We start from the raw sequence: 14,780 nt of genomic DNA on the forward strand, positions 1-14,780 counted from the left end.
TTTCCTTCTGGAGAGCTAGGCTAGCAGTTTCCTTCTGCTTACAGTCTTTGTGCTAAGCTAAGCTAAGCTCATTGTCTGCTGGCTGTAGTTTTTATTTGGCGTAGAAACTTGAATGCAATGAATGTTTTCATCTAACTCTCTGCAAGAAAGCTCCATCATACGAGCGTCACATTAAGTAAAATGTTTCCATAATCTGTGTTTACAAAATCAAAATATATCATTCAAGGTCTTTGATGAATAATGAAGAGAAAAGAAACTTCAAACAGGCAGCTGTGTTCAGAGGTTTACATGTTTTTCTTACACAAATAATGTCTCACACAGTGTAGGAAGTGTAGAAAATTCATTTGGTACAAAATATTGCTTACATTATGGTACAAAATAACATCACAGGATCAGAAAAGTTACAGATCAATTTGACTTATAGACAATAACAATAGTAATAATTAATCATTTTACTATAAACACATTAAAACGGTATGAAACTGTGGATCCCAGTGTAGCTCACTACAATACAGCGCTGGATTTCATATTCATTTCTTTATTTAGAAAAATGCAAAAATGTTTGTTTTATCACAGTTATTAATTTCAGTGCTTAGTCCAGCTTTCAACTTCATTCTTTCAGGGTACTGGACATTTTATATCAAATGCATAGATATTGTGTCCAGAGGGAGCACCACAGACCTGGGATCAGTACAGAAGACATACTGTTTAAAATGTCCAGCTTAGTCTTTATAATAACAAACATTAATCATTTCTTAGTGTTCAGTCACAGAACAAGATACAATAACAACAACAAGAGGAAACGTAAAGTGCAAACTACTTAAAGGGTAAAGGGACGGCTTGGATTGCTTGTGTAGCGTCATCTCAGATGACTTTAAACCTTCACGTTATACTTCATCATCCATGAATAGAGCGTTTTGTTTCATGACCTTTTGTAGTGTTGTTTCTTTTTTTTATTTTTAGCTTAAAGGAAAATTCCACTCTCAGACACTGAACGTCACTGAGTGAAGACATCTGGCTTTGTTCCAGTGTCAACACTCTGAATCTGATTTGTCTTTCTCTGTCTCACTCACTCATTTATCTTCATTTTCGAGAACCCCGCATTCAGCACATAAATATGCTTGTTTGCTCTCTTGCTAGAAGTTAGATGTGAAGATTCATCATGTCTGTATGTTAACTGTGGTGCTTAGCTTAGCATAAAGACTGGAAACAGGGGAAGCAACTACCCTAACTTTTTCAAAAAACAAAGAACAAAACATAACTAGCAAGACCTGTAAAACACAAATTTTTATATGAGATTGTGTTTGTTTCATGTAAAAAGCACACATTGTGGTTTTACTTACTAATTTACTGACTTCCTGGACTTACTGAGTTCTGTGTAAAAATTAAACAGGATATATTGTTAATTTGTAAGTTTTAAAGGTGCTTGTTGCTGGATTTTTTTTTGTACCTTTAGACAGAGGTAAGATAGCTGCTTCACCTGTTTTCAGTCCGTATGCTAAGACGAGAAGATTGAACCTGTGTGTTTCTTAACTGTTCAACAACAGCCACTTAGCTTTGCTTAGCATAAAGACTGGAAACGCAGAAGCAGATAGATGATAGCTAGCTAACTGCACTGTAAAACCAAATGCTCAGATTGCTTAATTGTAATAAGCAGTGGAAACAGCATTTGTCTGGAAGTTCTACCAAGTTAAAAATATTGAGTGCGAGCAGTTTTCTTTCTTTTGTGTTTATTAAACGCATAATTTTCAATTAATAAGAGCTTTAGTAAACATGAAATACTGGGCTTTTACACATAAAATTATTCAGTTCTGATAACTTTTTGCAGTGAAAGGGGTAAATGGAAATTCTGGGTTGCATTTACTGAAACATTTGAGTTGTCTTAATCAGTTTATTTTAATTCAGCTATAATGAGTGAGAGAGTGTACATAAAGAGTACGTATAACACCAACCCCAAATATTTAAGCTCTGATAACCTCCAACTGTGGAGTTTACAAACTCAAAAAAATTTGTGGCAATCGATTCTCAAACATTTTTTTTAAGTGCTGCTAACTGACTGGGGTTTACTGAGTTCTGCTGTCGCGCCACAGAAGTGAAATGAAAAGACTGATTTTGTCTGCGTGGAGCCGACAGCCAGCAGCACTGACATAAAGCCAGTAAGAGAAACATGCTGAGCTCTTTCCAATGGCAACAAATTCTGCCTTCCAGCACCTCTGGAACTTCTCAATTCACATTCAGTTCTTGTTTAATATGCCAGACTATTTTGTGGCTGTGCAAAGTAACTTCCTGGACTTACCAGGACCTCTGAAACTGACCAATTAACATGTGGTATGTTGTTTGTTCAATATAGAAAGAACACATTGTGGTTTTACAGGGGTTTTCATGGGCCAGAACTACCTAGATTTTCTGAGTGACCACATATGAATTTAACAAACAGGATATTAAGTGTTAATTAGTGAGCTTTAGAGTAGGCAGATTTTGTTAACTGTGGACAGAGCTAAGCTAGCTGTTTTAATCCTCATGCTAAGCTAAGCTAGCTAGCTATTGGTTTCACCTCATATAAATAGTTAAATTAGAAGACTGATCATGTCTGTCTGGAGCTACAGTCAGCAGCCGCTTAGCTTAGCATAGCATAGACCACAATCATGTAAAAAACATCACACTCTGGTTTTTCAGGGGAGGCCAAAGGGTGTTTTTTGTCTGCTTGGGACCAGTATGACACAATTAGACAGGTGGGAAAATCAAAGAGTGCATGTACAAATTAGCAACATAGATTGACAACTGGTTCCCATTTCCAATAAATTTTTTGACTATACAGATGACTCTTTTCACCTGTTTTTCAAAAGTTAAGCAAATCGGTGTTATCCCAAGGTACTTAAAGTCTGTATCTATGTATGTATGTATGTATGTACAGTCTTGCTAATATTTGAGAGAGATACTTGACATTATGCAAACTGCAGTTATGTCTTGGCATGCATGTAAGTTACAGCGTCATTTCATCAGGACATACAGTAGAAAGGCCGTTGATATACAGTACAAGCTAAAGGGTAAGGGCCCCAGGATTGATCCCAGGGGCACACCTAAGGAGAAGTCAGTTTGTGCAGAGAGCTTTGTTTTAATCCTTGTGCTTCAACTTGTTCTCGGTCTTTTTGCTAAGCTAAGCTACCTACTGCCTGTAACTTCCTATTTAGCATACAGATGTGAGTGGAATCAAAATTATGTTCTAACTTTCAGCAAGATTGCAAATGAGTGTATTTCCTAAAAAGTCAGTCAAACTATCCCTTTAACATTTCAAGGTTGCATTTCAGTGTGGTCAGTCAGTGGAGAACAACAGTGTTAAAGTGTTTTAGTGTGGATATTTCCTGTTACATTCAATAAACCGTTGATTAGCATGTGGCTTGATGTTAAGACTGAGCAGGAAAGACCCCTGCTGTAGCCATGAGGCTCTCAAGTTGCGGTTCCTGAAATGACCACTAGATGCAAAAGTTCATTTTAAAAAGTCCAAACTTCTCTTTTGAAATACAAGGAAAAAATATTTTCCACAAGAAGTTCTGGTTTCGGCAGTTTGTCTATTTTTTTTTTTCTTCAGTTAGGGGATGTTATGGCACAGGTTTTCTTGATTGACAGGTTTCTGTCAGTCAGTTCTGTCTGTCAGCCATTGTGGTTGCCTCTTGCATGTCCCATCTCAGCTTCTTCTCCTTTGACCACATTTGGATTTATTTGCTCTAGTAGCAACAACAGTATGTTAAACCCAATTCAAGGCTTTAAATTGCCCCTTCAGAAGACTTTGGGTGACATCACAGACTCAACATCCATGTTTCTGTCCTGTCTCTGGTGAAACCCGCCAACCGTCTTGCGAAAAGAATTGGATAAAGTCCTAAACGTTAATTCCTTCATGGGCCTGCATGTGCACTGTTCATTCACATTACGCGCTAAAGCCTCGGCTGTGCTTTCGTTTCCTCGAGTGGCAACATTTAACCAGCAGCCCCAACACAATCATCACCAGCAACGCTATCAGTACGACAGCAATGATATAGTTTTGCACACCTGCTCTATGGCACATTTCCTTGGTCACCTTCTTGATGTTGACCGGTTCTGAATACTCCTCGTGAACACAGGTCACAGTCGCGATGTCGGGAACCACCACGGCAGAGTGTTGGACCATGTGGATGAAGCCGAGGTTGCTGCAGCACCTAAGGGGGTTGGAGCCCATGTAGAGAGTTTTTAGTGAGTGCTCCAAAGCGTGAATGGTGCTGTACTCCAGCGTGACAAGGTTGTTGTTCTGCAGGTTTAGTGACTCAATGGAGGACTCTTTGTTCCACATAGGTAGAGTGGTCAACTGGTTGGTGGACAGGTCTATGTGTTTGAGACTCCTCAGCGAGGACAGGTCTGTCTTTAGAATGGAGATGTTGTTTTCCCTCAGGAGGAAGTGAACCAGGGAATGTTCCAGACCAGAGAGCGAGTCTTTGTCCATGTCTAAGCCTGGGTTCAGGGACAAGTCCAGTGACTTCAGAGGGGTGTTGGCAAATGCATTTGCAGGCAGAGTCCTCAGATTGTTTTCAGAGAGGTTCAGGAACTGCAATTTTGATATGGAAGTAAAGGAGACACAATCTGGAGGATTCTGGTGGTTTGTGTCCAAGGCACAGATTTCTAGGTTATTCTGCTGGAGCTGCAGGTGTTTGATATTTGGAAGTCTTTGAAATATTTGGTGGTCCAGGGTGGTGAGGTCGTTTCCTTGTAAAAAGAGCTCCTCCAATGATTGCAGAGTGTTTTCTTCAAATGTCAGACTCTGCAGCGAATTATAACTGAGATTGATAATCTTCAGTTCCTGTAGAAGATCTTCATTAGTGATGGAAAATGAGCTGATACAGTTGTAGCTCACATTCAGGACCTCAATTGATGGCATAGCATTAAAAAAGGTCTCTGGTAAGCTTTTAAGTTGGTTGTAACTCATGTCCAGGTATCTTAGGCATCTATAACAAACAATGTCAGAACTCCCTGAGACATTGGTGCTCTGAAGGTGGTTCCGTGATACGTCCAGATATTCAAGCATGTTATTTCTAGGCAGAAGAGGAAAGTAAGGCATTTTGTTTTCACTCAGATCTAAATACAGAAGTTCATACAGATGTTCTGATCTTGCGCTTTGGAAGAGCTCCATGCTGTTCTTGCTGAGATTGAGCACTTTTAAGTTGGACAGATTGAAGTCTGTGATGCACGTGATCGAGTTCTTGGACAGGTCAAGTTCAGTCAGATGATACAAGGAGTCAAAAGCTCCGTCTTCGATCTCCAGGATGACATTATTGTGGAGGCTGATTTTCCTCAAGGCCAAGGATCCGTTGAAAGTATTCTGTGCTATTTTGGTGATGCTATTGCCGTTCAGGGAAAGGTTTGCCAGCGACGGAGAATCGGCCAGGAAATAGTCAGACATTCCTGTGTACAGCCCGTTGCTTGAAAGATCAAGTGACTCTACAGCTGTAAGAGGCCCAATGTTGATTTTGGAGAGAGCAAAAACATTCAGATGATTCCTGGACAGATCCAAGACTTTTAGATCTGTCATGTCTTTGAAGAGCCCCGGCTGGATGAAGTGAATCTTATTAGAGTGAAGATTCAGATGACGGAGGCCGGTGTGGTACGCTAGAGTTTCCTGGGTGAGATTTTCCACCTGGTTCCGAGAAAGGTCCAGCATTTGTACGTCATGAGGAAGGTTGACCGGGGCACTCCTGAGGCTCAGATCGCTGCAAAACGCATCCATCTGGACCTGCGAACAAAGACAAACACACAAGTCTGATTATGTCGGCACGCTGCCAGATCGCCTGACCATGAAACAATACAGACCAAATGTTTAAAGCGTATGTGGAGGGTCGATTTATGAGTCAGTGTATCTACAGCATGTTCTTGGCAGCAGCACAGTTCTCTGAGGCTTATGATAGGGATTTGTTCTAATAAAAAAAAAATACAGTGGTTATTTCTCTTGAAATTAAGTCAGAAAGTTAACTGTTATTTGATGTATAATGATACAACTCTAGTTCTACAACCAAAAACTGCCTTAAAAGACAAAGAAAATACACCTCACACCTTTATTACCAACACACGGTTTTCGTCATCTTCTCTCCCTTTTCCCTTAATAGATTCAAATATTTAAGTTATTAAGTGTGGTTTATAATTTAAGCCATATGGCCAGAGACCCCCCCCTTGTCCAAAAACAGCTCATAAAACTGTCTCCTCCTCTGTTTTCTCTCTGAGGCAGAGCACATTGAGCTTCTTGGCATATTTGTGGTATCCTGAATGTGGCATTCCTCGTTGCTTACGCGCTGACCGTAAACAAACACGTTGATTTATTGAAGAACTCCTGGAGGGCAAAACATCTTGTATCTGTTATTTTGAGCAAATCAGACTTTTTTTTTTTTAAAGAAAGTCTCATCATTAAAAACAGGATCTGGAGGAGGGCAACTGCTTCCATTCCTAAAAAACTGAACTTCAGACTTTGTGTGTGTAACATCTTATATACAGTAGGCTATGTGTGTGGTAGTTTACATCTCATGTAGTCATAGTGGGACTGTAACTAATGACTACTAGGCCCAACAGATGGGAACCAAGACATGAAACAGAAGCAGTTGTCGGTTGCTGTAATCAGTCCTCCTCTTCAGACTGGACCAGTACAGAGATCCTTCCCTAGCAGGAGTCCAGAGTTAGAGATCCTTGTTTTGTTCAAAAAGTTCAGTTAAGTTTAGCCTGAAGGTAATATGACTCTCCAGTAGCGCTTTAATCGTGCCTGAAAACTTGAGCCTGTCGAGGCCCAGTGCAGACATAATCCTTTCAGAAACCGAACCGAACCCGACCCTCACTGGCATATTTCAGCCCAAACCTGATTACAGTCCAGCATTTTTCTTAACAAAGTTCCCACAGTAGGAGTTTTTAATGACAGGGACAAAATAAATAAATAAATAAATGAATCGAGTACAGCCCAAACCCAAAATGAGCCTGTGAAATATGTGAGAAATAAGGCTTGACCCGACCCACTGGGTTCAGGTACAGATCTCTAGTCTCTAATAGTTGTCCTCACCAGACAGTTTTTTTCCTCTCTCTCTGAGGAAAATAAACACACAGAGCAGGTTTTATTTTTCATGCCAAATCTTTCCATCCCTCGTTCTGACTGATATCCACCCGGAAAACTTGAGTGTGCCAGAAAACACAACTGCCAACCAATGAGCTGTTGTCACCAGTCAGAGCTGTCACAGAGATTACATATTTAACAGTTTCTACACAATTTTGACTAGATATTAGCAATAAAAAAACTGGTACAACTTCTTTTATACACTTATTTCATTATTTATTAGTTTCTCAACTACAATGCTTAAAAGTCCAGTGTATTAGATTAAGGATGATTGGCAGAATATGGCAGAAATAGAATATAATGATAATAAATATGTTTTCATTAGTGTGTAATCACCTGAAAATAAGAATTGTTGTGTTTTTGTTACCTTACAATGAACGGTTTATATTTCTACAATAGCCAGAATGGACAAAAGAAACACTGCCTCTAGAGGGGGCCTTTCAGAGTTTTGTGACTAACGTAGGTTCTACTACACTAAAACTATTCAGTGAAAAGTGAAACGAGTATTTCGCATTCTGCAAGCTCACCAATAGATGCCACTAACTCCTACACACTAATCCTTCAAGTACAATTTTGAGGCTCTCATACTTCTTCTTGCACTTAATTTTGGAGGGAAACATGGGAACTTTTATTTATTTAGAAAGCTATAGTCAGAAGTTGGAAGTTGGAGGTAAATCTTGTGGCACCCTGGAGTTGTATGTAGAGGTCCCTCAGGCTGCAGTGGTACCATAGACCTTGTAAAACATTTAGTCTCCATGATGTGGCCCATGGGTTTCTGAAGAGCCATTAAAGGCATAGTTCACCCAAAAATGAAAATTCAGTCATTATTCACTTACCCTCATGCAGATTGAAGGTCAGGTTTAGTTTTTTAGTTCACAAAACTCTGCTGGAGTTTTTTGGCAGGAAAACAGTGTTGCAGAATCTCCCAAACAATGGAAGTGAATGGTGAACTAGAAAAAAACTTAAAATGCCTCCATACTGCTCGTCTGGTGTAATCCAAGTCTCCTACCCACTTTGGGAATCACAAGGTCCTTTTCAATCAAATCATCTCTGTTTCTTCAACTGGTTCTGTTTAAGACTCTTGGAACCTTGATGCTATCTAGTGAACCAGCCCATGTTTTCACAAGTTTTGAGCGGAACCATTGAAATCAAGGATTTCATCTAACAGATGCCGTTGCATACTGCACAACAACATGTAGTATATTAAACAGCCACTTTGGCTAAAGGTCATCAAATGGAACCTTTTGTTTTTCATTTAGGTATCAACAATACAGAGATGACAGGAAATGAGGAAGAGGGGATGATGAGGAATGACTGTCCAGATTCATACGACAGCATGGCCACAACTGAGTCTGTGAACAGTTTTAGTAACACGTAACTTCACTAGCTGTCTCTTCTATGATCAAATGTTACACACAGTCATGATTCAGGCAGTAGCCACTTCATCAGAGCTCTTCTACATATTTGTCTTTCCTGGGAAAAGAAAATCTTGTCACATTTCCAGCTTGTTACGCAAGTTGAACTACAAAAACAAGAAGCCAATACCAGATGATTCTCTAGAAACTCCAAAAAAAGATGTCACCGTCTACTGTACACACGGACACGCTAGACTGATGAGTGACCTCTGCAGCGTAACACAAAAACACTTCCAGATTTTCTTCCAGTGAAGCCAAACATTGTTTCACTGTCCAAATACTGAAGCCCTGAAGGTCTGATGGCAGCAGCTAAAACTAATAAACCAGACCTGCTCGGGTCAAAAGATTTCAAATAAACTATCTGATAATCTGAACATACCTCAAGCACCTGATGGATTAGGTGCCCCATCTCAGTTGCCATGGGCAACCATTAAAAATAAACCAAGGACAGATGAAAAAGAAATCCACATATTCACTATTTATTCAGCTGGAAATGTGGAATGTGCTCAGGAGATACTGAATTTAAATGTCAGAGAGTCATTGTGGAGCCACCAGGGGAGACCGGGGGCAATTGTAACAGGGACAGCTGTAACACACTTAATTCCTCTAATCAGAAACAAGCCACTCTGCATATGCTCAGTAGGATTCTCTCTCTGCTTGTGGATCATTTCACTTCAGAAGAAGTTTTTGACAAAGCTTACACTAAACTTTATCTCTAGGTTATGGGTTAACCATGAACAAACTATGCTAATATAGATGTTGCTAGCTAGCATACAAGATGTTATCAGGGCTGAAAGATTGGGGGCAGTTGTAACACTATGTCACAAATTCCCCAAAGCCATGTTGCCCAGTTTAAGCACTGTGTTTGTCTGTGTTGACGTACTTCTCTGTTTGGAAATGATCATATTTCACAAACTTTAAATGTAAAATTGCTTCCAACTCAATTCAAATAATTAAAATCGAGTCACTACTAGAATAGTTGCCTAGTTTTCTGCAAAAATAGCAATATACTTTTCTTTTGAGTGTATATGTTTCATGAAGTCAAAGAGTTTAACTATACATAGAAAATAATCTTAAAGAAGCAACAGGTAGCAATTTCATGAGCAACGTTGGAGCCATAGACTGAATATTAAATAGGCTGAAATTCTATTTAATGTTCGATGTGCGGTTGAAGCGAGTTGCTCTTCCTCCCCTGACTCTGCAGGAACACCGCAGGAGCGCGAACAACATCATAAATTAATAAAACAAGTGACGACAACTCTGACGCTGTCTGTTGATCCGCTGTTTAAAACTGTCAGTTATCTGTCAGTTTACAGTCAAGCCTGTTTTCCTGAAAACAAAAGCCCACTGTCTGCCAGACTCCGCTAACATACTGCTCAATTTAAACTTTGTGAGCATCTACTCCTTTAATAAGATTATTAATGATTTGTTACGACACTAACTCACTCAGCGAAGATTCATCATTACTTTGAACTTTTATTAACGTGAACGGGGAAACAAACAGTTAGTCCAGCCTAGAACAGAAATTTCAAGTATTTCAACTTAACATGTTTTCTTGATCTCTGATGACATATCTTTGTCATTTTTTTGGTTTATTACAGTAAATATATTAAAGATTTCTCCTTTTTAGGGTTGCAAATTGTAAGATCTTTCCTTAATTGATAATTGCTAAAAAAAATTAATGATCAGTTAATCATACAAAACCAAATGCATTTTCCCCTCAAAGCTTTGTTTCCATGGCAACATGTTCCATGTTCTCTGACAGTGTTACATAAACACCCCTAGAAATAAAGGTGCTAACTAGAACCATGTATAGTTCTTCAGCTTGTCCCCACAGAATAACCATTTTTGTTCCTGTTTGTTTTTTTCACTTGGAACTCTTTCAAAGAGTTCTACCTAGAACCAAACATAAAGGGTTATACCTAGAACCACCTGTCAAAGGTTTCACCTAGAACACCCTTGTGAGAAGTTCTACAGAGAACCCTTTTCTAGTGCAGTGGTTCCACCTAGAATCCTCTCAGGAGATTCTACCAAAAACCTTCTTATACTCTAAGGGTTTTTATCTAGAACACACTGAGGGGGTTCCACTGAGAACCTTTTTATATTCCAGGGGTTTTATCTGGAACACATGCACAGGGTTCTACCAAGAACATTTTTCTATTATGGACCCTTGAAAGATTTCTTCAAGGATTTCAAATGCCCTTGAAGAACTTTTTCTTCAAACAATAAAAGGTTCTTCATATAAAAAATACATATATATGTTCCATATGTCATGCATATGTATTTCAAGTAGTCTGGGAGTTATGAAGGAAAAAACAAATGTTACAAATGCTCCGGGTCTCCCCTGCTAGGCGTGCGTGCGTTTGTGTCAGGCTGTACTTACGTATTGGCATGGAGGGAGGCGGCGGGGAGGATGTGTGGATGCCGCCACGCAGCTGACCAACAGCGGGAAGAGCAGCTGGAAGGCGGCCATGGTGCTGCAGCACAGGGGAGAGTCCAGATCACACAAGTTAGAATGCAGGAAGCATGCTGTAGGTGATACGACTCGAAAGGGAAGGAAGAGGGAAGTAGCCCTACCTACTGTGTGACATGTGGACCTATGACAGCGATATTTATGCCCTGAGATACAGAAGGGGCTTTTGCTGTGACATTTCTCCTCTATAGTGTACTTCATTCTGCATTTAGCTGTAGAACTGGTAGAACTGAAAGAGAATGACTAAGCAAATTAAGCTCAATGGTTTCCGTGTTTTCTGAGTAAATGTATTCTGTACAGAAGGTTATTGTTTTGAAACAGAAAAATCAGAGATTGGTCCGTTGGGCCTCTGTGAGTCATCTTTTTACGAGACGATTCTGTACCTCGTTACTCTGCGGAAACTTGCCAACATGTTTCCTGATAGGTTCCCCTGAACAAAACAAAACAACATGCACCCTTGCAGGGTAGACAATGTGGGAGTAATTAGCGTCGTGGTAATGGTAAATACCCAAGGGCCCGATAAGGACGTGGAAATTCGGCTGAAACAAAAGAGGGTTGCAGAAACATGCAGTCAGGTTTGTGAATTAGAAGTGCGAGCAGCTGTTGCCCTAAAAGCTCGTCTTCTGTTTATTTCAGTGCTAAAAATGACAAAAAGTTTAATTTAGCTCATGTGGAATCTTCCCTCGCTCTCATGTAAGACCTTCACACAACCACAGATTTGTTCATCACGGTGCTCTCATGTGATGTTTGTGAGTAAATGCCAGACAGATCATCCATTTAGTGCTACTGAAAAGCATCTGGATTTGTTGGCGGTTAACAAAGAGAAAAGTGAATGTCATTTTTGATCAATCGGCCACTCAGTTGTAATTAATTTTCCACTTAAGGCAGATGAAAAAGCTGCACGGCTTCTCTTTAATGACACGGGAAGTTGAATCCACAAATTTTATCACACGTTAGCTGCAGAACCTTTTTAAACATTAACAATCTGGTAAAACATTGTGGTCATTAATCAGCAGCCAGAAAGATCAACATGTGTTCACTATTTCTTAAGCAAGAAATGTACTTCCAAGTACACTACTGCCTTTTTATGCCTCTTTATAAATCTACTCCACCATGTTTAGGAAGGAATCATTCCACCTTTTATTTCATATTCAGAGCCATAGTTATTTTTCTGATTGAAATATTCCCTACAGAATATATAATAATCTTAAAAATTAAATGCATTGGTAAAAATTAAGCCAGTGGGTCTTGTGGTCATGTGTCAGATGTCTGAGTTGTTATAAGTTAAAGTATGAAATATTTCACAAAAAGGCAAAGGTTAGGCGAAAGCAGAGATCTTCTGATGCCACTTTTTTTCCTTCCGATACCTGAACTTTGCATCAGTATTAATCTAAAACCAGTTGCAATTAAATTTCTGCTGATCAAAAACCAGTACGTCTTCTTTTTAATGACAAAATAAATCATGTTTGTTAATCAGCACCCAGAAAGATCAACTCAAGTTCTTTCTTTCTCAAGCAAGAAATGGATTTCCAAGTATTGTACTTGAAGTGTAATGAGAGTATTTCCATTTTGTCACTTTAATTTTACTATATTTTGGATGAGACATTGCACAATAATCATAAAAATAAACAGCACTGTTAAAGATTAAACCAGTGCGTTTGAGCAGCTACCTTTTGTCAGGTTTCAGATGTCTGTGAGATGTTATCAGTTTCACCAAAGCCACCCTGCCTTCTCAGAAATTATGTTTGTATATTACTAAATTGTTTTCATAACTACGTTGTAGGTGAAGATCATGTTCAGATACAACATTTCTTGTAAGTGCAGGATTGCGACACCAGAGTTCAGGGTTCAGTCTCCCGCAACAAAAATACTTTGGTAAAACAAACTACTAGGAGTTTTTAACTGGTCATGAAACAGACAGTTTATTACTGGTATTGTGATATTTATTCTTAAATAATAAATTCTTCTGCAACCAGGTCGGATTCTCCTTGAAATCAGATGAAAAGAGTCAGACAAAATTACAGTGAGTAGTACATTAGACAATTAAAAACAAGAGGGAGATTTGTATTCAGATAATTGTAATTTTGGTTAAATGTAAATTTAAAAAAAAAATCTCATGTCTGAAGTCACTGCTGACTTCTGAATGATGCTGTAGTCTGTACAACAGCACAGTGTGACGCAAGACTGCCAATATTATCTGAACATTTTATTGATGTGTTCAGTATCAATATTTTTATGACTTACCAGAGACTTAACAACATTTTCTCATTTCTCAGCTTTATGTTTCTTTTAAAACACATTTTGTTTGTAAATTAGTTGAATATAAAATATTTCTAGGACACAGAGGTGAGCAAGGAGAGATTTCCCTCCATAAATGTTTTCTCACAAGTCTCAGGATCAAAGAAGTTAAAGTATTTAAGATTTTACTAAATAAAATGAAGTTTTCTTCTTTCCCCTCCCATTAATCATCTCACTGCCCCTCAGATTTATCTTGTGACCCTTTGAAGGGGCCCGACCCCTAGGCTGGGAACCACTGGACCACTCAACTACCGTACTGTGTATAAAGTAGTTAAAACCAGCTACAACTTCAGCAGCTACAACATTAAAATACTTAACATTCTAATAATGTTTTATATAACAATAAAACAGCCACAGGGACATTTTTCTGCAGGTTTAGAGGACAGTTTGCTGATCGTTCTTGTGTACTTTTACACTCTTTTTCAGTGGAGTGTAGTCAAATACCTTGTTTACACATGTTGTCATTTCATGTTAAATGCAGAGGAAATCATACTTTTTCTGCCTCTTAACTGCTGATTTTCCATCTCATTTAACTCTAAATAAGAGAAAATAGATTTTTAATCTGACATATGCACTGACATCATAAGTTTTTATTATAAAAACTTTTCTGCAAACTAATTACTGATAAGATGTTTATACTTTTACTTAAAATGCAAAGTTTTTTCTTTTGCTCAAGTAAAGGATCTGATTACTTCTTCCACCACTGCAGTTTGTAACCATGCACACTCAGTCCAACAAGCAGCATCTGCTCCCACAGTCCGGTCCAACGGCTTCCAGAAACCAAACCATGCAACAACAAACATGCTTGAAGATTTATTAGGGAGCTGATCATTTACCTCACTTTCAGCTGATGACTAATCTTCGTAGTGCCTCCTGACCATGTTGATTTCACATCCTCAGCGCGCACGCACACCCACTCACACTCGCAGATCGATAGCAAGCAAACCACCGCAAGCCAAAAACTCCTCTCAGCTGACTCTTCCAAACTCCACATCTCACGGCTCCTCCGGCTGCTGTCCAGCCATCACATCCTGTGAGAATATCCTGCATCGCTCGGCCCTCTTCCCCCCTCCCACTGTTCTCAGGGAAATGCCTTATAAGGGGGTTGGGAAGTCTAGTTTTATGCTCCACTTCAAGAAGACACAACCCCCACAACACCCCCCCCCCAATCCAGAAATACCCTCTATTAATCCTACAGTTGGATTATTTCTTTAGAAATAGTTGGGATGTTCTCACAGACCAAACTCCATTTGGAATTTGGGGCATTTTAATTTGTTTGACTTCAAAGCTGAAAGTTCAAAGTATATTTAGTCTTCCATATTATGTTTATTATCTCTGATTTTTTTTAAGCAACCTTTTATGGCTAAAAAAAGAGAAAGAATGTGTTGAGGGAACAAAACGTCAGCAGCAGTTATTGATGGATTTATAAGAATTTGTGCGTCCGCCTGTCGGACACATGTGGGTGTGCTGGAAAATCACA

At 39.1% G+C, this 14,780-nt stretch overlaps 1 protein-coding gene across 1 annotated transcript; it reads right to left on the minus strand.

Annotated features, from left to right (window-relative positions):
- Positions 1–3,346: 3,346 nt before the first annotated feature.
- lrrc32 (leucine rich repeat containing 32) lies at positions 3,347–14,364 on the minus strand. Its single transcript, XM_084730107.1, has 3 exons — positions 14,137–14,364; positions 10,913–11,006; positions 3,347–5,758 (listed from the first exon to the last, which is right to left on the minus strand). Exons 1-3 carry the CDS (start codon positions 14,292–14,294, stop codon positions 3,926–3,928), a joined length of 2,085 nt encoding a protein of 694 aa, XP_084586233.1. The 5' UTR covers positions 14,295–14,364; the 3' UTR covers positions 3,347–3,925.
- Positions 14,365–14,780: the final 416 nt, after the last annotated feature.

This window comes from Lutjanus erythropterus, chromosome 11, assembly GCF_056507025.1.
Source record: "Lutjanus erythropterus isolate fLutEry1 chromosome 11, fLutEry1.hap2, whole genome shotgun sequence".
Lineage (NCBI taxonomy): Eukaryota > Metazoa > Chordata > Actinopteri > Lutjaniformes > Lutjanidae > Lutjanus > Lutjanus erythropterus.